The sequence below is a fragment of the Alternaria dauci genome, chromosome 2 (genome assembly GCF_042100115.1).
Source record: "Alternaria dauci strain A2016 chromosome 2, whole genome shotgun sequence".
NCBI lineage: Eukaryota > Fungi > Ascomycota > Dothideomycetes > Pleosporales > Pleosporaceae > Alternaria > Alternaria dauci.
The window spans coordinates 3,718,487-3,741,469 of NC_091273.1; the positions used below are offsets into that span (position 1 = coordinate 3,718,487).

The window sequence follows — 22,983 nt, forward strand, 5'->3', positions numbered from 1 at the left end:
CCGCTGCCTAAATGATCAGATACTCTCGTTTCCTATAAGTAGGGCGCCCTTGCTTTCAGTCATCTGCAGAGAGGGATGAAGTTAAGCCTGCCAACCGAGAACAACAATAGCAAGCCAAGTGAGTATTAATGCACAGCCCTCAGTTCTGCCTGATCCGGCAACACCAAGACTATACATGTGAGAGTTGAGCCGTTAAAGTGCAGCTTTCCCAAACTTCTGGCTTCAGTTTCTCTTCGCGCACTCCTTCCATTGAGCTTATACAGCCGGAGCAGGATTTCGGAACGAGCCGCCTATCATGAAGAACGATAAAGCAAGACGACGAACACCAGGCGAGCAAACAGAACACAGCCAGGGCATCAAGTTCGACACCCTCTACGATAATAAATATGTCGTAGAGAATAAGCTTACAGATGAGAAGAGGGCAGAACTCAACAAGAATGCTGCCGAGATCAATGAAGCGTGAGAGCCTATTTCATACCAATCGACTCGAACTACCAAGCGCTCAGATATGCTAATACTACCTCAGCTACTTCGACTTCATCACCGACGTCTACCAGAGCGGCTGGGGCAACAAATTCCACTTCGCCGGCTACCAGCCCGGCGAATCCTGGGCCACAGCCGCCGCCCGCCACGAACACTACCTAGCCCTCATCATGGAGTTCAAGCCCGGCATGAAAGTTCTCGATCTCGGCTGCGGTGTCGGTGGACCCGCACGCGAAATGGCAATCTTCGCTGGCGTCCACGTCACAGGCCTTACTATCAACGACCTACACGTCGAGCGGAGCAATGAGCTGAATAAGCAAGCGAATCTGCAGGACCAGGTGCATATGGTCAAGGGCTCGTTCTCGGATCTACCTTTTGCTGATGAGATGTTCGATATGGTTTTCGCTATCGAGGCGCTGTGTTGTGCGCCGGATCAGCATCGTGCGTATACAGAGGCCTTAAGGGTGCTGAAACCTGGGGGCAGGATTGGTATCTTGGATTGGGTCATAACGGACAAGTACGATGATGCGAATGCAGAGCATCGCATGATTCGGGGCAGAATCGAGAGGAATGGCGCTGTGCCGCACATGATTACGCCCAAGACTAGGGTTGCGGCATTAGAGAAGGCGGGGTTTGAGATGGTATGCGATGAGGATCGTGCTACGGCGAAGGCTAACCCGATACCTTGGTGGTGAGTAGTTCTTTGTCTTCTTAGTTGATGGAGCGTCTTTTGTACTGATGTGATGTGGTACAGGCACGCGATCGATTACAAGCATTATCCGACGTGGTACGACTGGAGCTACTGTGTGCGCATGACTTGGCCGATTTACTATGCTTCGAGGGTGTTTATCAATTTTCTGTATTTCCTGGGTCTTATACCACAATACGGTGTGACTGCTTCGTACACAGTTGGAGAATGTGTATACTCATGCAGAGATGGAGGGAAATTGGGCATCTTCAGCCCGATGCATATGTTTGTGGCTCGGAAGCCTGGGATAAAAAAGTCTTGAACAAGTCTACCAGAGTTCGCAGCGATTAAGAACGACGTAATATGAAAGATTTGGCCGATTGTTGATTCGATGCATTTCTCCGTCCTAGCAGTTGTGTTGCTCTGGAAGATCGTGGCGCTACATGATGTGAGAAAAGAAGATGCACAGTTGACCCCACGATGATGCCACTCGAAAGAGCCCACACCGTCGGCTCGGCTAGCCTACAACAATTTAGCGTCTTCGGCAAACGGGCAAGAGCCTCATCGCATGACCATATACAACACCATCCTCAGATCCTCACAACCCAAAACCCCCTCAATCAAAATGTCTTCCAAACCAGCCGTCATATCCGTAATCGGCTCCCTTAACGTCGACCTCGTTACCCGCACAGCGCGCGTCCCCGTCGGCGGCGAAACCCTAACCAGTGAATCCTTCAACATTGGCTGGGGCGGCAAAGGCGCCAATCAAGCCGTCGCCTGTGCCCGTCTCTCGCGCACCAAAGCCCAAGCCTCGTCATCCCAGACCTCCGATGTCGAAGTGCGAATGGTGGGTGCAGTGGGCGACGACGAGTTCCACGAAGGTTTCCTGAAAGCGTTGCGGGACGATGGCTTATCGACGGAAAAAGTACAGATCTTGAAGGGGAAGAAGACGGGTGTTGCTGTCATCATTGTTGAGACTGGTTCTGGGGAGAATAGGATCATGTTCTGTCCTGGGGCTAATGGGGATGTCAAAGTGCAGGATCTTGTTGATGAGGATGCGGGGGTTGCGCTTTTCCAGCTGGAATTGCCGTTGGAGGTTGTGTTGCATAATATGAAGACGGCAAGAGAGAAGGGCGTTGAGACTATTATTAACCCAGCGCCGGCGATACCGTTGCCGGATGAGGCGTACCATGGATTAGGTCACCTTATCGTTAACGAGACTGAAGCTGCCATTTTGTCGGGCATTGAGAAGCCAAGTTCGTGGGATGAGGTTGCTGCTGTGTTTATTGCAAGGGGCGTCAAGAATGTTATTATCACGCTTGGCGGCGAGGTAAGCCTTTCCCCCTTCGTACAGTCTGACTTGTACTAACGTGAGTCTAGGGTGTGTTCTACAAGACCGCAAAACAACAAGAGGCATCTCAGCAAGGCCACATTGTGCCAGCACGCAAAGTCAAGGTTGTTGACACTACAGCTGCTGGTGATACATTTGCTGGCGCGTATACAGTTGCTGTCGCACGCTGGAAAGCTATGGCCCAAGGAGCAGATTTCGATCTTGATGCTGCCATTGCGCATGCCAACCGGGCAGCGTCTATGACGGTGCAGAAAGCAGGTGCACAGTCCAGTATACCGTGGGCCGATGAAGTACCAGAGTCATAATCATCGAGAAGATCAGGCCAAGCAATTGGAATGAGAAATTCGTGTCGTAGCAGTCGAACCAATCGAGTGGCTGTACCTGTGTTTGTTCGACCTAGATTCGAGGAACATTCCAACACTTCATCCTTGAACGCTCAGACCTCCCACATCTTTCTCATCTCTCCCACATACACCCCCTCATTTTTCACAAAGTGATTACAGTGTGCCGTTCCCTCAAACACAACTTCACTGACATCCCAGCCCCTTTCCTTCGCCATATCCGCATGCTCAACAACATCCTTCCAATCCGTCATGCGGTCCGCTTTGCTGTACAAATAACATATTCTCTTCTTCGCGCCACCATCTATCCCACACACAAAGTCCTCATCCAACAGCGTCCGGCGAATCAAGACCTCGGGATACTCGTATCTTCCCAATGCTACACTCGTAAACAGGCCGATAAGGATCGCGTGTACGAAGACATAGCCCGCCAACCGCAGGAGACCCGATGGCAGTGACAAAACCATGGCGTTGTAAGATTTCCAGTAATATCCTGCCGCGGGACCGGAATCCATAATGGTGCCAACCAAAGGCAGAGGCGCAGAGGTCTGAGTTTGCAAGGCGAGTAGGAGTGCCGTGGCGGAGATCGGACCGCCATTGGAAAAGGTATGAAGGAGAATTCTGGGTCCTTGATGCTTCTTCGGAATCTCTTCCGTCGCAGACACGGCGGCACCTGCTGGATAAGCGCTTTCACTGAGCACGGCGCGCACTACTTCGACAGCTGGCATGATGGCTTTGCGTTGCGTAGCATAGGGGCTTGTGATCGATGCCACATCGCTCTGGATAAGCAGGATCTTGGCGTTGGGAGCAATGGTTCGGTAGGATCCGATGTACTTGTCGATGTGCTTTCGGGCGGCGCCAAGCCATGTGCATAGAATGACAAGTTCGCCGAGGCTGTATGACGGTGGAACATAAAGTGATATGCTTGGGCCGAGTTTGGAGAAGGATGGCGGTAGCGGAGTGGGGGTAGAAGATGTTGCTATGGAGGCGGTGGACATGTTGGGACGAATCAACGCTCTGGTACCTTCGAGACACTAAACGCGATCCTTATCGCCACACACAAGAATGGACTGTGAACGAAGCTCCAATAATTTCACTGAAGATTTCTATGTCTTTGTACATGTTCACTAATCCATGACGACCTCCCGAGGCTTGCAAAACTGCGCCTTGTTTTTGTGCAAGCCATATCGGTGCCTTGAGTGTAAGCATGTATTGCTCGGGCGTACCTTGCAACAGCCGCTAACGAGGTTGGGCTGACCTTGCGAACTTGTATGCAGATGTGATTGGTCTACCATGACTTGGAAGGATTTTAGGATGGATATATGTGCAAACTCTCAGATATTGGACTCAATTGAGGTGCCAGCCTTGACGCAACAATGACATGGCTTGGCGTGGTTGAACGATCTTCGAATGCTATCGTTACATCAAGCCGTAATCATTATCGTCCATCGGCAACGGCTCGACCATACTTAGTTCGCCGAACTCACTGCTGACTTCTTCAGCGTCGTAGTCATAATCGTCAAAGTCATCTTGGTGCTCATTGTCGATGTTATCATCCTTGGTAGTATCGCTTCCTTCCAAGACAAGCACTTCAGTGACAGCAATGTCGGTACCCTTTTTCTGCAGTCGGACAGCCGAATTCTCTGCATTGGGATGATCGCGTAAACCAGGGACCAGTGTTGTGTCGATAGGGATGCTTGTAGTCCTTTCGAGAGGGGCCTGGGTAGGTAGAACCGATGCTCGTGTATCAACGTTTGAAGAGGGATACTGTTGTGTACTAGAGGGTGCGAAAGACAAACCCGACAGTTCGGAAGTGCTTGTGGGAGCAGCTGCAGGCACTGGCTCCGAGAAGTCTATCAGAGAGTTCGAAGAATCTTGAGGCGTGGGGACTGGTCGTGTTCGAGGCTCAGGGATAGGCTTCTGTGTTTGCTCGTTTGCTGCTTTGCGTTTAGACTCCTTTTGAGCCCGAGCCTTTCGCCTCTCTGCCTCCTCGAGGGCGCGTTCTTGTTCAGCCACCTTGTTGAAATCTACATCACCGAGACCAAGTTTAGCCATTATCGTACCCGCCAAGTACCGGTACCGGTCGTGCCCGCTGACAAGCTTGCTCACATCAACGTTCTCTATACCATGAACGTCCTCGACTTCGCGCAGACCTGCGACACCTACCTGCAGTTTCGCTGACCGGTAGAGGAAGCCGAGTACGTAGTCTTCCTTGCTGTAAACATTGACAACACGCCCTGCAACGACCGATCGTATTTGCCTCCAGCGTTTGGGGTTGGCTGGTGCAGGAGTTCCCATAAGAACGGCGGATTCAACGAGACCGAATGCATGTTGTTCCGCAAGCTCAATCAGACAAGCGTACACAACACGCGCGCCGACCGAGTATCCGGTAAGCGTGACGGGCCGCTTTCCTTGAACGCCGTCGATAAGAGCATGCGCGAGAACCTTACCAGCTTTATCCGCTCGTGCAAGTGCAACACTAAAGGGGTTATCCAAGACGCTGGCAGCTTTGACGAGGCCGAGTGGCCATAGACCGGCGTACAATGCCCCGAGAAGCGTACGACTGACTACAGCATACGTGACACCATCAAAAGCGTATCCGAAGAGCACATCGTTGAGTGAGTTGCCGAGACGCAGCATCGCGTCAAGTTCAAAACGCAATGCAAATGGCTCGGTCGTTCCAGAGTCTACCACTTCCCAGGGCTTACTGACATCGGCTGGCGAGTTCAGCCACCCGCTTACACCAATAAAGACACGCAGTCTATGCTGTTCACGTTTCTGAGGGTCACGGGCGTCTTGTTCATCAGCCCAATCAAGTTGGCGCTGGTTTGCCGGTCGATCAGGATCTGACACGCTTAGCTGCTAGATGAGGCCCCCTTTCTCACACTGACATACCTTGGACTGGAAGAAACTCAAAGTCTTGAATCTCCTTGGCGTACTGCTCCATTACACGCCCTGTCATCTTGGCACCGTAGGCTCCGAACAGTGATCCGACAAGCACTGAGCTGCCCGCCAACGCACCCAAGTATGTTGAAACAACCCCAAGACCAAGTCCGCCCATGACGGTACCCAAACCAGCGGCGAGTAGGGGCGCAGCGAGACCACCCGTGACGCCGATCAGAACTGCACCGCCCACAGTCGCAAGGCCAACCTTCCAGCGGCGCGAGGAGGCATCGTTGGACGCTTGATTCTTTGCTGTCGCTTCAGCGTCCATCTGTGAGGCAGCCGTGGTCAGGAGTCCTTGCGCGACCGACTTCTCGTGCTCGCCCAGCAGATCCGCCTCTAGTCTCAGACTACTTGTAAGACGTAGCAGCAAGATGCGCGAATATGCCGAGTACTGTTCCAAGCTGAGTAAGAGAAGCAGAAGGCAGTGCAAGATCAACACGCGTTTCTTTTCCTCGAGAGGCAGCAGTCTAGTCTCTAGGACCTCATACTGTCCATGCTTTGTATTTCCAGATTGCCTAGATGTCGCATTCGCGAAGGGGTCGACGTCGTCGAAATCGATAAGCGAGGAGATGCCCTGGTTATGCCGCTCATTTTGTGCCAACGTTTGCTTTCGCTTCGCCTTTGCTTGCCGCACAGTCTCACCTCGAACAGAGAGAACATCGCATATGCGGTGCATGACACTTGCGCGCCATTTGTCAAAGAACGTCAAGGCGCTTCGATGTAGAGCCTGCATCTGGGTAGAGTCATGCTCTTGCGATCTCTGCCTCAAAGGGGCAGGCCTTGTCGCGGTTTGTCTCGGCTCGTCGAAGCTTATAAGGTCTGGAGCGGGTGTCCTGGTATTGGGTGCAGGCGGTCGGGCCGTAGCAGAGGGCTTCGATTCGGAGTTGTTGTATGGCTCAAAGGTAGCAGTGAGATCGATTCGCATGGCATCGATGCTTAGGAGCACGAGGAGTGCCAATTCGACGCGTAGTGTGGGTGTTTCGAGGACCGATGTAAGCGATGCTCCTTCATCTTTGCTTACCTTGTCTGGAGCATTGCCAGATATCGCACTTGCAAGGTTCGAGAACATGGTGGCCTAGTAGAGCATCAAGAAGCAGAATACAGGAATATACCCTCAACGACAAGGGAAGGGCCGTCGTGAACCGCGCCACTTGATTGCTGGGCGCCTGAGTCGCAGAGCTCGGCCCCCATGATATCGGGTACCACCATCCTTTGGGTTACCCCTGGCACGAAACCGGACGTGAGAGATCCAAATCTATGAAGCGTGGCTAACGAGAACCCGGACGCGTTTCTATTGTCGTTTGGTGGGGGAAATGAGGCAGATGGATTATAAGCGTGGTGTACGTCGCGACGAAGCGTGATCTCGCGACAGGTGGGATGCCCCCACTCCAGCCGGCCCGGGCCTACTTAGCGCGATTGGCCAGGCACAAGATCTCGGGCAGGCATCTTGCTCTGGTTTGCTATCCTAACATGCAGCACTCTAGAACGTTTACATGTATTCTTTCGTGCTTACTATATGCTCATGTTCATAGCTGCGTCTATTAAAAATACACCGCTTTGGAGAAAGAGCAATCTAAGCTCAAAAGTGGACGAGTAGCACACCACAGAACAGAAGTAGACTAGCAGGTCAACGTGCGTGGTATAAAGAGTTTCAGATGGACTCGTTGTATATCGTCAGTAATTAAGTGGCCTTACAGCCCGTGGTATATATGGTCATCAGCTCATTTGCTCCTCTTGTAGATCTTCTGGAGGAAGACCTCAAAGACCTCCTTCTTCAAGCCCTCGCTCTCATCGACCTTGTCGATCTTGGCCCTCAAGTCGGCAACGCGCTCCTCTTCCCACTGCTCGTAAAAGTCCTTCAGCTTCAGCTCATGGTACAGCTCCTTGACCTTGGCCTCCTTCTGTGAGTCCTTTTGGCCGTAGTTCTCGTCTAGCAATTTCCGTTGCTCGGGATTGACCTTCTTCAGAGCCTGGTTGATCAGCCATGAGCACTTGTTGTCCATGATATCTGTGCCAATCTTGCCGAGAACGGAAGGGTCGGCGAAAGCGTCAAGGTAGTCATCCTGTGCCTGGAAGTATTCGCCCATGGGGATGAGAATATCTTCTGCAGTCTGCAGGTTCTTGGGTGTGGCTGCACCGGCATAGTAGAGGGCCAGTGCGACTGGGAGATAGAAAGAGTAGTAGGCAGTCTTGTAGATGACAATGAAACTGAACTTGTCGAGACTGAAGTTGTCGAGGTTGACATCGTCTTCGGGTGCAGTCAGCAGGTCGCACAGCTGGCCGCATTCCGTCTGGAATGTAACCTCGTGGAACAGCTCCATCATGTCGACGTAGCTCTTCTCCTGGCGGAAGTGCTTCTTGAGGAGTACGTAGATGGACGACTCGAGCATAAAGGCGTCGTTGATGGCGATCATGCCAACCTTGGGTGCAAGGTACCAGCACGGGCTACCACGGCGGGTCTTTGAAGAGTCCATGATGTCGTCGGAAACCAGGAAGAAGGCCTGGAGGAGTTCGATCATCCATCCTAGCAGAGCAGCACGGAAGTATTCCTCTGATGACGGGTCGAGAGGCTTGCCCTGGAGGATTGAAGTCGTGTCAATGACAGACATGCCACGGTTACATTTTCCGCCAACCGTGTTGTAGTCGAGCGACTATGTGGTGTGGTAAGCAAGCCGGACCCTGGATGGATGCACAGTCCGGGGTGGACATACCTTGGTGAACCAATCAAGGGGCTGCTGAGGCAATTTGTATCGGTTGCAGTGTTCCTGCAGGTCGGCCACGATGCGTGGCCATACGCTTTCGAATTCCTTGAGAGTGGTAGGCATCTTGCACGCAGTGAATTGGGTATCTTGACAGAGCAGCGTCAAGATAAAGGGGCCGTAGCAGATGTAGGGGTACGGGCGGTGAAGGCGTGGAATTTCCGCCGCGGTCAAAGGTTCCGCCGGGCCATTGTTTGGAGCCCCACCCCGCCGCTACAGGAAGCTCACCATCAACACGCGCATCCGTGGCAGCGACATCGCGCGAGAGTGCACCGGACAATGACGTGAAGTAAATACGACGCATACCCCCTCTGATATCGACGCGATGGGCACCTTGTCACAGGCCGACGAGGCCCAATTGAAGGCCCAACTCCAGGACGCCGTCATCGGGTGTACCGAGCGATGTCTCTATCACTCTGCGAAATGGTACGTGCCAAGTATTTAATGTGCCGACGTTTGCATGCTGATGTTGACAAGGGCCGCAGAACTCCTCGATTCGCTTCCCTCGGCCGACGACGACGACGATGCCTCGGACACCGACGTTGACTCTCCCATGTCGGACGCGCAACGTCCGCAAACACCCAACCTCATACGCAAAGACCCCACAGAAGCGCGTTTGGAAGCACGTGAAGCGCACAAGTTCCTCCTCGCCAAGACGTACTTCGACTGCCGTGAATATGACCGGTGCGCCGCCGTCTTCCTGCCTGGCCCTCTGCCCAAGGGCGCGTCTCAGGCACCTTCCATGCCGCCGGCCAAGTCGAAGCAGGGGGCCAAAGCGAAGGCCAAGATGGTCACCCCGTCCAAGTCGAAGCTTTCCAACGACACAATGAAAGGCATCAGTCAAAAGTCGCTGTTCCTTGCACTCTATGCAAAGTACATTGCCGGAGAGAAGCGCATGAACGAGGATAGCGAGATGATTCTCGGTCCTCAAGATGGCGGCGTCACCTTGAACAAGGAGCTACCGACGGTCGCGGCTGTTCTAGAAGAATGGTTCAGAGATCTGCCCAATAGCGGGCGGCAACCGCAGGGCTGGCTAGAGTACTTGTACGGCATGGTGCTGGCCAAGGGAAAGAACGAGCAACTCGCCATCGACTACCTCGTCAAGAGTGTCCACCAGTATACCTACAACTGGGGTGCGTGGCAGGAGCTGCAAGCTCTACTCAGCACCATGGAAGAGCTCAACAACATCGTCCCACGGTTACCACAGAATCTGATGACTTTCATCTTCCACGTTACGTCGTCCCAGGAGCTCTATGTTGTCACCGAACAGATTCATACCTCCCTGTCGCAAATACTGTCCATTTTCCCTTCATCGGCGTTTCTAAAGACCCAACGGGCCTTGCTGCACTACCACAATAAAGACTTCGACGACGCCGAACAGATCTTCTCTGACTTGCTCATATCAGATCCCCACCGCGTCGACCATCTGGACAACTACTCCAACATCTTGTACGTCATGGGCATGCGACCCAAGCTTGCATTCTTGGCTCAACTTGCTACAGCGACCGACAAGTTTCGACCAGAGACGTGCTGTGTAGTCGGAAATTACTACTCCCTGAAGTCGGAGCATGAGAAGGCCGTCATGTACTTCCGGAGAGCTCTGACTCTAGATCGAACGTTCCTTTCTGCGTGGACGCTCATGGGTCATGAGTTTGTTGAGATGAAGAACACTCATGCTGCCATTGAGTCATACCGTCGTGCGGTCGATGTCAATCGCAAAGACTACCGAGCATGGTACGGACTTGGTCAAACATATGAAGTGCTGGAGATGCACTCATATGCCCTCTTCTATCACCAGCGCGCCGCTGCACTACGACCTTACGACCCCAAGTTATGGATGGCTGTCGGCCAATGTTTCGGCAGAGTGGGCAAGATAATGAATGGCATTAGATCATACAAGCGCGCCTTGGTGGCAGGATCATACTATGACGCCGGTGTTGGTGCCTCTTTCGGCAGCGGCGAGGTCACTGGCCTCGGAGGCGGTATCCTCGATCCGGAAGTTCTCTACCAGATCGCCTTGCTATACGAGAGGATAAACAACATGAGCGAATGCGCTGCATACATGGAACTGGTGCTTGCACAAGAAGAAGGCCCGGATTACGAGGAAGTGGGCTCCGAAGGCGCTGGTGGTGTCGGAGTCACTGCAACCACCAGTAAGGCCCGGCTCTGGCTCGCCCGATGGGAGTACATGCGTGGAATGTACCAGCGAGCCATGGAATTGGCAAATGAACTTTGCCAAGATGGCGTGGAAGTTGAAGATGCTAAAGCGCTGGTGAGGGACATTAGAGCACGTATGGAGCGCGGCGGAGGGGACGCAGAAGATTGATTTGGCACAGCGTCTCAATGATTTAGGCATTTGCAGGCGTACAGGTATGATACCCAAAGCAATATTGGATCGCGACATGTATCTCATACTACTACTTGATAGCGCGTTACAGGATTCCCATACATTTCTACCTCTTCGGTTCAAAGACACTCAGTGCAATCAGCGTGAACGTCTACTTGCCGTACAGATGTGCTGTCCTACCTTCACCCCACCGAGGATTGCCACCATGCTTCTTTTCCCAACGCTTATCCTCGTCTTCCATCTCCCTCATCCTCAGACCTCCATCTATCTTCTTCACCCAGCTTCCTGGTTTGAACTCCCCAATGTCTTTGCTCTTCTCTTCATCCACCTTGTTGTTCACGTTGCTCTCTTCACTTGAGTTTTTGCGATTGGCTTCTGCCAAAGCTGGATCCTCAGCTTTTCGCATCCGCAGCTCGGCTGTGATATAGTTCAATGTCCGTTGCATGTCTCGCGCGTCGTGGCCGCGGCAATCCAGGATCCAGAGTTGGTGTGTAATTGAGGTGTGGGCAGACAGGAGTGAGAGGGTGTCGCAGAGGCGGATAGCAGATGGGTTCCAGGGGTGGGTATGGGAAAAGGCGTTGAGGGCTGGAGGGGAAGACATTGTAGATGATTGTGGTGTTGACATTCTGCGAGAATCCAGAGTCAGGATATGAATTGCGGGTGGAAGTATGGTTGAACGTGGGTGTGCGAGAAGTAGGGATCAATGTTGAAACGTAAGTCGTGGATCTGTGGAGGCTTGCTGATGTGACAGGGAAACACGCAGGATATGTGTGGTTATATGTACAACATCCAAGCTGGGTATTGTGAAGAGACCCTGTGTTGCCAATCACTATAGTCGCAACAGCGCCACGATTAGTTGGCGCAGTGTGTATTATTGGCATATGCACGTCGCGATTCACAACTTCCGGGAGCGATTTGAGCAGCACAGCGCGAGGATGCTCACTGGAGCAACAGGAGATGGTGGGAACAACAACATGCAGCTGCTGTCAGCGCCAGCGCAGCTACGGCAAGATAGTATCGAGCGACAGCAAGTACAGCCACAAATGCAAGTTCAGCAGCCAGCTCAGCAAGGATTGAATCCGGTACCATTTGCTCAACAATAGCTTGGGCTACAGCCCCCACAGCTGGGTCTCATGTAGCAGCAACAGGCTCCTATGCAGCAGAGTGTCTTTTGATACTCACAGTAACAGCCTCAGTCCTTCAAGATTTCCACTCCGGTAGCTACGTTTACTTCGGCGTCTGTCCCAGTGCAGAATGTTTTGATTAAACGGATTGGCAGACCAAGAATCGTGTACCTGGGTCGCCTTAGGAGACTGCGTAGTCAGGACCGGCCTATTATAGTAGCGATATTAATTGAGTTTGGTAATTGTGCGTGATCGATTCAAGGGTGGAAGTTGTATAAGGGCAACGGCAATAACGAAGGTGTTCAATAATGGATTGCCTTTTCAGTGGCATATAGTCGAAGACAACGATCCTGTACTAATAAAAGCTCTCTAACGTGAATGGCTTGATATGTGCTTCCATTTATTGATTGTACTTGTCGACCAAACGAAGAAATAAGGCCCCAAGGACACGTCAACATAACAGCGAAGCATCAGGAACAATTTGATCCATTCCATCAGTAATCATCACACTCGAATTTTATGCTTCGTACTATTTTACGGTATCTTCAATCATGGTAGTCGACTAAGTACACGTGACCATTTTGTGTGGTTAGAATTTAACAGCCACACGTACGTGCCAACAACTCCAAACGAGGTGATTTGTTCGGCGACAAAGGGGGGGGGGGGGGGGGCTACCTATCTACTTGGACACCATGATATCAAAATCTTGCCACTACCTACGGTATGTATTCAAGGGCATTAAGTTCTGGGTTCTGATCGTCATATTCACATGCGAGGTTGTAGTAGGTAGTGATCCGCCGTAACGACGTTGTCTAAGGATCACACGCGCGTGGCAATGCCAACATCCGAGACTTCAACGCATGTGCAGAAAATCATGGCCAGACTTCTGATATAAATCATGTCCGCACCATGCCTTCTCATTGCTATACATTACCATACTTCAGAAAACAAAACCCAATACCATACTGTGGCAAAGGTAGTCTGTACTAGCCGAAACACAACAAAAACTCGAACAACACCGGATACGTCCAGTTGAAATGGCTCGTTCTGAATCCTACCATCCTTTTCTTTCCACGTGGGAACACCCCTGGAGCCTGACAATCTTGGATACCTTCTCAGACTACGAGCTTAGGAACTACTACGAGCTTATAAACGACGCAATCAAACATGGAGACGTATCCATCCTTACGATGAGTGACATGCGGGTGACGCAGCGCAGAATCAAGCGCGCTCTAGAAGCAAGGAATGTACCCATTATCAATCTGTGGGATTCATGGGATTATGATTTAGGAAGTGTGCGCGGCGTGCGCGGCGTAGGCTTCCTACGTCGCGGGTCCCCAGATATCATCATCAGACCGACTGTAGAGCAGAGAGTCATCAACATTCCGGCCCCCCAGCCCAGCATCACTTTCCAAACCATCGAAGCTCCGTCGCCAAACATTACCTACAAGACTATACAAGCCCCTCAGCCTGCTGCTCTTCCACAGCAACCTGAGCTTCCCAAGCGGATCAGGATCCGTGATCAGTGGGGTCATATCGTCGAAGAGCGTAACGAGACAGAGCAGGAGAAAAGTGATAGGGAGTTTGAGGAATGGAAGGAGAAGTTTGGCGCCAAGTAGGGATCGCTTTGCTCTGGTCTGGTGAGGGAGTGGGTGATTTGGTACATTGAGCATAATGAAGCCGGAACAAGATGCAGATATGTACGAAGCGAGTAGCAGTATTTTGCGAAACTTAATGTTATCACTTCATAGCTAGGTAGTTGAGAAAATCGATGGGATTGGACACTGAGTGTTAAGACCGATGTGATCAAAGGCCATCGTAAATTTATGCGGGACAGCACTGTCGGATGATCAGTATTTCCATACACCCCAAAAGTTGTGTGTCCCATAGGCAATGCCCGAGTTCACTGTGATATACGCGTAACATGATCGCACTTGACTTGGTTGTAATGGTGATGTTCACGTGAATTGATGCTTAGTAGTCGTGACATCATCGGATCTCCACACACCTGTGCTCCCGGCCAGTAAGGAAGCTGCGGAGTACATAAAACACAGGTGTCTTTAAACATCACTGCATCCTTTCGTGAAAATCTCTGTGAAGCCGAGCTCATCAACGTCTGACCATGTTCTCTTGACCAGTGTGTGTAATTCGTGGCCACTGGCGTGTCAGAACGTCTTTGACATACACGTTTGAATGTGGTGACGTTCTGATAACCCCTTGATTGATTTGCGTGCTGACTGATACCTTATCTTCAATGTATACTGCCGATAGCATTCACCTGTCGAACAAGACATCTGCAGTATACTTGCAGTACAAAAGCACGACTTCCTATGTGCTTTCCCCCGCCATATCACTCCCCACACTACTGTCTATCATCACGTTCCCTCCAATCAGTTTTGAAATTAGCTTACCCTGTATCAGAGCGATATGTTCTTCACACGTCGTCGTTCCTTTCCGACCATAAATGTCGTGGACGGTCCTCATCCGGTCCCGATGTATGATCTAATAACAATGGGGGACGACCTGATCAGTGGTTTTCATGCCCTTCTGGACAGGATTCAACAGCGCCGTGAAAACCACAGGAATCCGTTTGAAACCTCAGCAATGATGGTGACAGTCCAAAATATTGTGGAGTTGGCTTTGAATAATTATGGCGGCTGGACTTTCCTCCAGCTAGGGCAGAGTCACCAATTATTCCTCCAGCAAATGCGGCAAAAGCATCTCTTGACTATACCGAAACATCAACAGGTCATCGAATATTCCCAAAAAGCAGCGAAGCCAATCATGGGCCAGGCTCGAAGTCAGGACATCATAGAACGCCAACAGGGAGCCACGAGTGCTAATCAACAGCAAGCCGGCTCAAATCTAGGTAAGCACGAAAAGTTCCTGGAAAGGTTGGATACGGAAAACGAGCACAACGAGAAGATGAAGAACAGGTATGCCGACGAGTTGACACTCAAGGCAAGGGCGGAGCTAGAAGTTGAAAAAGAAAAGGCCATCGAGATGGAGAAAAAGACCGCGCGCAAGCTTGAAGAGGCACGACAAAGGCTTGAGAAGACTAAAATCGAGAACGAGAGAAAGGAAGACACGATGATGCGCACGGAAGACGCAGTGAGCAGGGCAGAGGAACTGCAGCGTCAAGTGCAAGAGATGACGGAGAAGGCAGAGCAGGAGAAACGCGATTCGGAACGAAGGATTGAAGAGAGGCGTCGGGAAGCAGCTGCAAAAAGAGCACAGGGCAGGCAGCCGTCATTCAATGACTCGAAAAAATGGACAGGTGAGTGGGAAACAGAAAGGTCCAGCTATGAGAACAGTCAGATGCACCACGATTTCACCAGGAGGACATCAGAGAGAGGGTACGGGGAGCGTAGGTTACTCGAGGAAAAAGACACCAAAGAGGATAACCGGCGTATCGATGGAGACAACTCGCGAGACGGAATTTACGGACAGCAAAGACTACTTGAGGACACAAGAGCTATGGGATCTGTTGCCACTCTGCCGAAGCACATTGCTCCTGACAGCGATGACGACGACTCCGATAGCGACGAAGAAAAGAGGCAAGATCCATATAAGCTCATTGGTCTACCCGACAGAGAGCGGACGCCAATGAAAGACATTGAAACGACTCAACGTGTGCTGAATCGAATCCATCAGGCGGCTATTGACGATGCTACTGACGAAGCTACGAGAAGGCACTCTGAAAAACGTTTGATCGAGATCAAGTGGGCAGCAAATATCCTCTTGGACGAGATGAATAAGAGAGCTTATGACGAAGACGGCTCCATATATCCCCACGAACAGCAGAGCTGGAAGAAGAAGAGTAAGTCGAGCGTCGGGAATTGCCAATACAGAGGCTGACATTAACATAGATGGTATCGGTATTGGTGGCAGTGGTGGCAAGTATATACCAGGCTAAAGGATCATGCAGTGTCCTTGCTCTAAATAATAATGTCGTGATATGTTGTTTATACCACCTGTTGATTTAGTAATATTACCCGATCCACCTCCAATTTATTCACGTGGTGGTCATCTGATCCAACCCTCCCAAGTTTGCCATCGAATCATTCACTTTATCCTATGGTACTGTTGATGCATATCAATTTGAGCCAATCACAACTTCATTAATTATCTACGCAGAGGCTGGATGCATGTTCTGTGACAAGCGAAAACGTTAGAATTAATGATAAATTCGATCGTACCGGCTAGTTCAATAGCAGTAGTGGAATGATTTCTGTCAGTGACACCTTTTGTTCCCCTGGCAAACTTCTTCCCGCTTGCTTTTGCCAATATTCTCCTTGTTCTCCTCTTCTGTTGTTCATTACAATGTACCACATCGACGCCAATAACCCGCCTGCAGAAAGCGCTTGTGCAGTTCTCGAGAACGCTTCTTTGCCTTCCGCAGCGTTGATCACAAACGGCAGCCTTGCGACAAATACCTCTCCAGGATCACCAGAAACAATTCCCAGCAGAATCCAGCCATCGCCAGATTCATCTCTCTGCACCTGCCCGTCCTCAAAAGTAGAGCCACTGCAACGTGCAGAGCGCGGAACGGTAATGATTGCTGCGTGGAGTCAATACCAGACAGTCAACCAAATGCGTGCCTCGCCATACTACTTCCGTATCGACTTACCCATAGTCACACATAGCAAGACTGCATCTACACCCTCTTTGGGTTCTACCTTGGTTCATAGACATAGTACAGCTGTCTCTGAGGACTTTGAGCAGCGACTTGAGCACGCATCAACAGATCAACATCTAGCTCTGCACTCCGTTCATCCAGTACCAATACGGTATCTGCGGAAACTCACGCCAAAACAACTAGAGTTCGTACACGGCTATCTCACCAAGAAAAGATTCCAGCCCGGAAGTGAGCTCTCAAAACGAGTGCGTGAGACGATGAGTCACATTGGACGAATCATGCATCCAGAGGAAGGATAAAGGAACGGATGAGCCGGTTTGCTGATTGTTGTAGAACTTTTGTGCTCTAATGCACCCCGATACGATCAGAATCTTTGTGAGTACTTTGACTTCGAGAAATTGTATCTAATTCTAATAACTCTTATGTTGTGCCGCTCCGTAGTTAGCTTTTTTCGTTTGCATAACATCATGTGCAAGAATTGAAATGAGTAGCCGCCGACGTGACATGATGCCTAAGGTCACATAAAAGCGACGTCAGAGTAGATTCGAAGCTGTGGCCGAATGCAACACCACTTTGGCCAGCCGTACTGCCATGACACGATGCTAGTATCCATCCATTATGGTGAAGCACCTGTCACAAGCTTCCGCTGTTAGCCAACAGATGATTCAACCAACAATTCAAGTAACCAGCAATTGTGGACTTGACACAGCGGAATGAAAACACGGCAAAGCTAGCGTGTTTTTGGCACCTAACGTATCTTGCAAACACACCAACATGAGTGTGAACTCTAGCCACCGGAACAGCGGCAGTGGGATATCTATAAAGGCGGCAGGAAGGCATTCTACTATACCCACCCAACCTTCTCAACATACCAATTTCATTAATCTGATTACTATACCGAAAAGAACAGCTTGGAACATACTGATATCAATCATATATCCGAAGTCCATTCCCCACCACTGCACACCATGAACGACTCTAGCATTCCACCCACGCAGGCTGTTAGCGCCGAGACTCTTGCGCAGCCATCTACCGCGCGTCCCCTGGTCGAACTTCCAACTCGATCATCTCCACACGATGCATCCAGAGGAGCTAGTTCAGGCACTGCGCCTGTTCGCCCTATGCAGCTGTGGAAGTTTACCCCCAAGGACTTCGAAGATGTCATCACGCTGTGGAGCCAGTACACCACAGATGATCTTGTCAAGTCCTCCCCCTTCTATACCAAGACTGTCATCGTAGTCGATCCTCGAGCGAAGAGTCAATTTCCTGAGAAGGGCGATATCATCGAGCGAATTGTGCACGCCGTGCATCCTATCCCTCGTAAGCAGCTCCAGAACTTGGGACCTGTCTGCTTGCATAATCTAGGCGCTAAGTTGGAGGAAGAGCGATGGGATCTTGACAGAACTCCGGAGTTCAATGCTCGTGTACAAGAAACCTTGGCTCGCGTTGACGACGCTCTAGAGTTCATATTCCGTGTTCATATGCCAGGAACTCGTATCTTTAGCGGAAGGCAACCTTTTGGGGTCTAAACACGGTATGAAGATCGGATTGGACGTGTCGGAGGAGATAGTAGGTCAAGGCCGGCATTTGCGATGGCAACCCAAAAAAAAAACTTAGTATGAACGTAGGTGCAATAAAAGAATATTGAAACGCAAAACGGAAGTCCGCGCTGCTTCTGAGCTTCTCGCTGAAGAGCTTTTTCAAGTTGAAAAGGTTGCGGTCGGCGACCTGTACCTAGGTACCTTGAAGAGATCCACGCCGAGTGAAAAATGTACTCCACCTGGGCAGTGAGGTATGGACAAATAGTATCTGTGACGAGATTGACAACGAGGACTTCCACGAGTTGGAACGGGGTGCAGCCCTTGAATTTATAGCTACATCGTTTTCAGAAGTTCTTTTTAGCAAAATACTTTGCTGTTGTTCTGTTGCTACCTAGGTAGAGGTAAACATTGACTCTAATCACAGTGGTAACTTAACACTTAACCATTAGCAACAGCCAAGTCGTAGATGGGGGGTTGCTAACTAAATAATTTTGGTAGTAACAGACAGTTAATATTGCAGTAAGAAAAGATAGTAAACAGACTTTATTAAGGAAAGGCAGTAAGCAGTTATAGGTAGTAAAAACAGATAGCAAACAGGTAAAGGAAAAGAGAAACATCATTTCCGAAACATTCGTGCAATACAGCGCAGGAGATTCTTCTCCGGTTGCGCCTCTCGTAGTTGCGTCTCAACTACCCAAGCCGAATTTTTCATTGTCAATGTCGAACCTTCTCACCAACGGCTGCTCTGCCTACCTTGGGCATGTCGCACGGCAAAACCGTTCACGAGGGGTAGTGAAACCTCGCTGAGGGTCCCTTTTGCTACTTTCACACATGGCACCACTAGCATCAGCCATATAATGAGCTCCTTGACGAGCATTGAAGAATAGCAGTTGAAAAGCCATGACGGCACTCGACGTGTCGCGATCCACGCTGGCGTTTATTCTAGGCGTCGCACCGTTGAATCGATAGAGACCCTGTGCCATGACAAGAGCTTGGTTAGGGATATTGAGGCCTAACTCGATTGTCTGGAAAGAAGGATATGTTCCTTGTCCCCTGTCTCGGACTATGGTGTAGGCTTCAGCATTATGGAGCCGAGTATTGCCAAGTCGTGTGATGCACCAGACTCCAACGACGTTAAAAAAGGCCCGTCCGTTTCCAGCTCGGACGGTAAACGACACCTCGGCGTGACAGATTTCTCCGAGTGGCCCTTGGAAGTTGAGGTAGAATGTACCTCCGAGTTGTCCAGTGCCACGCATTACAGTTCACTGTTGCCGCTTCATTTCAGTTCCAACTACGCAGTGTAGAAACGTAGCCCAGAGGAGAAAAAGAGTTGAGACAAGCATCTTGCAAGTTGGAGGCTGAAGGTGGTTAGCAAGTTATAGCAGCATTGCTGGATAGTGTTCTGTGTGTCTTACCTTGGGCGTAGAGATGTATAGATGGAGTAGAAATGGTAGAAGGTGTTTGATATAAGATATGAAGAGGGAATTGCTCTTGCTCTTTATACCAATCGTGTAGCATATCAGCACCAATTGTACCCATGAAGAGCGACATGGAAGAGCCCTTACTCGGCGGCTTATGCGTGTACGTCAAAAAGGTTAGGAAATGACCTTTGTCTTTTCACTACCTGGGTACCATGCCCACCCGGGTACGCTATCCTTTCACTGAAAGAGTGTGGAAAAGCTAGCAGCAATCTTGAGTGGTCATCTCGTGTAATCTAGAGAGAGTAGTAGACCTCGGGAGTTTACGAAGGTAAGAAAGATGCTGTGTTACTCAGTACAGTTGAGCACTACACCCACAGTATCATCATTAGATGTTCAATCACGGTACTATCTATGACAACAGAATAGTTTGTACGCTCGTTTCAAGATGATCCTGGGCGTGAACAGCCGTAATAGTGGTCGTAGTGGTGTAAATTTTACTAAGCATTCTCACTCGTTATGGGTCTACGCCAGCCTTGGAATGAAGTGATTCTGAAATACTGTGTTTTTGGAATTAGCAAGTGATATACCTAGGTATTTGAAACCCTCTAGACCTACAGTTCAAACCCTATTTAAGATGCGTAGCGTCATTTCTTAAGATTTCTCCTTCGCTATTTGCTACGTACCTCTACTAGAGCGAACCCGCAATCTCTTTCTCCCCTACTAGCAGCTTTTATACTATGCAAAGGAAGAAAACTAAGAAATAAGCCCCTATTACCGTCTGTGCGCACCCCACGAGCCAAGTCAACTAACCCGCCACGAAGATAAAGTTATTAAGTCGCACTGAATAGCTTTTATGGCAAGATATCTTGATGTTGCGACGAAAGGATAGTATTGCAATATTCTTTCTACTTAAATTTCGCTGGCGATTTGATGTCGCGCCTATCAACCATTCCCCAAAGCACAACCCAGTGATTATCGCGATACAGTAGGCCTCTACTGAGACCGAAAAAGCGACTTTACACTCTTGCGCAGCATTGATGGATCGTGAAGTCGCGTCGACGCGTCACAATAGTAACCTCGGCTCATTGTTAGCGCTGCGGCATGACATCACAGAGGTCTCTCTCCCCCTCCCTCTCTCTCTGCTCCTTCACCAACCTCACTTCACGTAAAAAGTACTGTTCGCTTGCATAAGTCGTATGTTGGACCTTTTGTATCATCCTCGCTTCACGATAGTAGCACTGTTTGCATGACCACTTACTGTCGCCGCTGGTCATAGGCATGCTTCAATTGGCGACGGCACTTGCAGAGTTTCCCAAGCTATTACAGAGCTTCGCGAGCACTCGCAGTGCGTATTCCATTTTTTTGGTATCTTAAGCCAGCACCTCATGTGAACACGATCTCTAGAGCTCTTCAATGGCTGATGACGCCAACGAAGAAACGGTTCTACATAGCAGGTATATAAATCTACCTTTTCTTGATTTACATATCCACCAGATCCTCGAAACATCAACCTACAGATTAGCGAAGTCATACAGGCTCTTTGCTATCCAACTCAAGCCTCATTGAATACTTCGAAACATGCCCTCATTCCTAGTCCCCAATGCTCAGCACTGTCGTGACTTCTTGTCACATCCGAATGCGTTCGTAGTACATATTCCAACTGGTGACGACCTCTACTTCACATTACCATTCGACTTGAGCTCTCTGCATCCCATGCGGCCCCAGGAGTTAGAAGCGCTTTACGGCTTCTTGGATAAGATACAAGATGAGGTTGCAGAAAGCCTGGGCAATCATACTCTTGACAACGTTCGCCAAGCGCAACTGATCATATCGCGCTGGCTCAAAAACGCTAGGTCCCTTGGCGATTTGGAAAAGAATGGTTGGGCAGCCGGTTTGGGATTCCCGGTATTCGATGACTTCCAGTTCCCAGTTGACTTCTATTGGGATTGGGATACTATCGCGTTCGAAGGGCTTACTTCTAGATACTCCAAACTGGTAGATCTTGCAAGTACCAGTTTCTTCCACTATCCTATATACTGCACCCTCGCCGAGTACGCCTCCGCGCCACCCAATACTCCAGTTAATCGTTCCCTACATACACGTACAGAGCAAGACTATATGAACCCTGACTCTGTTAGACCTGTCAGCACGTATGGGGCTACCTTCGCGAACACCAATGAGGGCTCGGAATTCTGTCATTGTTTTTCAGACCTTGATTCTGCCTCAGTCCAAGACGAAATCTTCCAGTTCGAGGGCGATAGCAATCATGGTATTGGTACGATTTGTAAGCCGAATGTGGCCATATACCCTATGCGGGATGAGCAGGCTTCAACAACCAATGCGGACACTATTGAACCTACCAAAATCCAGCAACATACTATCCAACCCAAGGTTGCGGCGAAGAAGCACTCTGTAAAGATCCAGCATATCTGGGAAGACTTCTATCAACGAGGGCTGATATCTTACGGCTTGACTGCCGAAACCAACTCCTTGGTGCCATACGCCGATCTGTACTTGCTCAAGTTATACAAAGCTATGCGCGATCAGGGTTTATCAGACAGCGATGCTATGCAGGAAATAAGGTACATCAAGTGGACTGACCCTAGCAGCTTTCCCGAGCGATCTGTGTGGCACAAGCATTCGCGACAGAGCGGAGAAGAGTCTACTTGCATATTCTCCAATGGGGTTGGTTGTTGTACTCCTCAGATGACTGTTGAGGAGGCGATAGCCCATTGTCATCCTGAAGAATATACCGAGGAGTACTACATCCTACCAAGGAGTCCCACGGAGCAAGTTCAGGATCCTGGCCAAGGTTCAGAGCACCGAGTCCGATTCACACAGCCACTATCCGATCAGGAGGCTGAGCAGTGTACATTCAAACACCACGCAGCACCACGGGTTGTGCACTACACTCAGCAACCACTTGCGCATCATCAGTCAGCGACATTCCATAGGCACAACTCGGTACTCCCTTCTGGCAGCAAGAGGGAGCAGACGACGGGAGTTAAAACTGCGAAGAAGCTCTCCGAGTCTAAGAAAAAGGAGCGTAATCGATTTCACAGCAACTCAGATCTTCAGAATACTACGCAGCAGACCGACCATTTCCGAGACTATGAGCAGAGGATCTCAACCGCCCAGGAGAATATAGTAAAACTGAGACACGATCTCCAAACGCTTTATGATCAAGTCTCAAACCATGTACGCACTGCCGGCGGAGATTCTAACGCTTCCCGGACTGTATCATTTCAAGAGCCAACTCGTCTATGCATCCGGCCAAGGGCAACCGCAAGACCTTCGAGTCATCACGCAGGTCTGCGCAACTCAAAGGAATCTGAGTCCCATA

General features: G+C 50.2%; 8 protein-coding genes across 8 annotated transcripts; 6 read left to right on the forward strand and 2 right to left on the reverse strand.

The window, feature by feature from the left end:
• Positions 1–295: 295 nt before the first annotated feature.
• Positions 296–1,178, forward strand: ACET3X_003243 (uncharacterized protein; the record flags this gene model as incomplete). Its single annotated transcript, XM_069448497.1, has 2 exons — positions 296–459; positions 527–1,178. 2 exons carry the CDS (start codon positions 296–298, stop codon positions 1,176–1,178), a joined length of 816 nt encoding a protein of 271 aa, XP_069309790.1.
• A 618-nt stretch (positions 1,179–1,796) lies between these two features.
• Positions 1,797–2,827, forward strand: ACET3X_003244 (uncharacterized protein; the record flags this gene model as incomplete). Its single annotated transcript, XM_069448498.1, has 2 exons — positions 1,797–2,501; positions 2,552–2,827. 2 exons carry the CDS (start codon positions 1,797–1,799, stop codon positions 2,825–2,827), a joined length of 981 nt encoding a protein of 326 aa, XP_069309791.1.
• A 1,455-nt stretch (positions 2,828–4,282) lies between these two features.
• On the reverse strand, positions 4,283–6,878 carry ACET3X_003245 (uncharacterized protein; the record flags this gene model as incomplete). Its single annotated transcript, XM_069448499.1, has 2 exons — positions 4,283–5,709; positions 5,759–6,878. 2 exons carry the CDS (start codon positions 6,876–6,878, stop codon positions 4,283–4,285), a joined length of 2,547 nt encoding a protein of 848 aa, XP_069309792.1.
• A 572-nt stretch (positions 6,879–7,450) lies between these two features.
• ACET3X_003246 (uncharacterized protein) lies at positions 7,451–8,669 on the reverse strand. Its single transcript, XM_069448500.1, has 2 exons — positions 8,521–8,669; positions 7,451–8,460 (listed from the first exon to the last, which is right to left on the reverse strand). The coding sequence occupies exons 1-2, from the start codon at positions 8,632–8,634 to the stop codon at positions 7,531–7,533; spliced, it is 1,044 nt and encodes a 347-aa protein (XP_069309793.1). The 5' UTR covers positions 8,635–8,669; the 3' UTR covers positions 7,451–7,530.
• A 150-nt stretch (positions 8,670–8,819) lies between these two features.
• ACET3X_003247 (uncharacterized protein) lies at positions 8,820–12,411 on the forward strand. The gene is made up of 3 exons (XM_069448501.1): positions 8,820–8,994; positions 9,046–10,938; positions 10,997–12,411. The coding sequence occupies exons 1-2, from the start codon at positions 8,894–8,896 to the stop codon at positions 10,892–10,894; spliced, it is 1,950 nt and encodes a 649-aa protein (XP_069309794.1). The 5' UTR covers positions 8,820–8,893; the 3' UTR covers positions 10,895–10,938; positions 10,997–12,411.
• A 665-nt stretch (positions 12,412–13,076) lies between these two features.
• On the forward strand, positions 13,077–13,658 carry ACET3X_003248 (uncharacterized protein; the record flags this gene model as incomplete). Its single annotated transcript, XM_069448502.1, has 1 exon — positions 13,077–13,658. One exon carries the CDS (start codon positions 13,077–13,079, stop codon positions 13,656–13,658), a length of 582 nt encoding a protein of 193 aa, XP_069309795.1.
• Positions 13,659–14,823: 1,165 nt separating this feature from the next.
• On the forward strand, positions 14,824–15,955 carry ACET3X_003249 (uncharacterized protein; the record flags this gene model as incomplete). The annotated part of the gene is made up of 2 exons (XM_069448503.1): positions 14,824–15,859; positions 15,909–15,955. 2 exons carry the CDS (start codon positions 14,824–14,826, stop codon positions 15,953–15,955), a joined length of 1,083 nt encoding a protein of 360 aa, XP_069309796.1.
• A 1,691-nt stretch (positions 15,956–17,646) lies between these two features.
• Positions 17,647–18,207, forward strand: ACET3X_003250 (uncharacterized protein; the record flags this gene model as incomplete). Its single annotated transcript, XM_069448504.1, has 1 exon — positions 17,647–18,207. One exon carries the CDS (start codon positions 17,647–17,649, stop codon positions 18,205–18,207), a length of 561 nt encoding a protein of 186 aa, XP_069309797.1.
• Between the last annotated feature and the right edge of the window lie 4,776 nt (positions 18,208–22,983).

Bases quoted from the DNA above. Each gene is read 5' to 3' on its own strand.
- ACET3X_003247 (XM_069448501.1), top strand. From the start codon at position 8,894: ATGGGCACCTTGTCACAGGCCGACGAGGCCCAATTGAAGGCCCAACTC. The intron at 8,995-9,045 runs GTACGTGCCAAG...GATGTTGACAAG, and splicing joins CTCTATCACTCTGCGAAATG to GGCCGCAGAACTCCTCGATT.
- ACET3X_003246 (XM_069448500.1), bottom strand. From the start codon at position 8,634: ATGCCTACCACTCTCAAGGAATTCGAAAGCGTATGGCCACGCATCGTG. The intron at 8,461-8,520 runs GTATGTCCACCC...CACACCACATAG, and splicing joins CCCTTGATTGGTTCACCAAG to TCGCTCGACTACAACACGGT.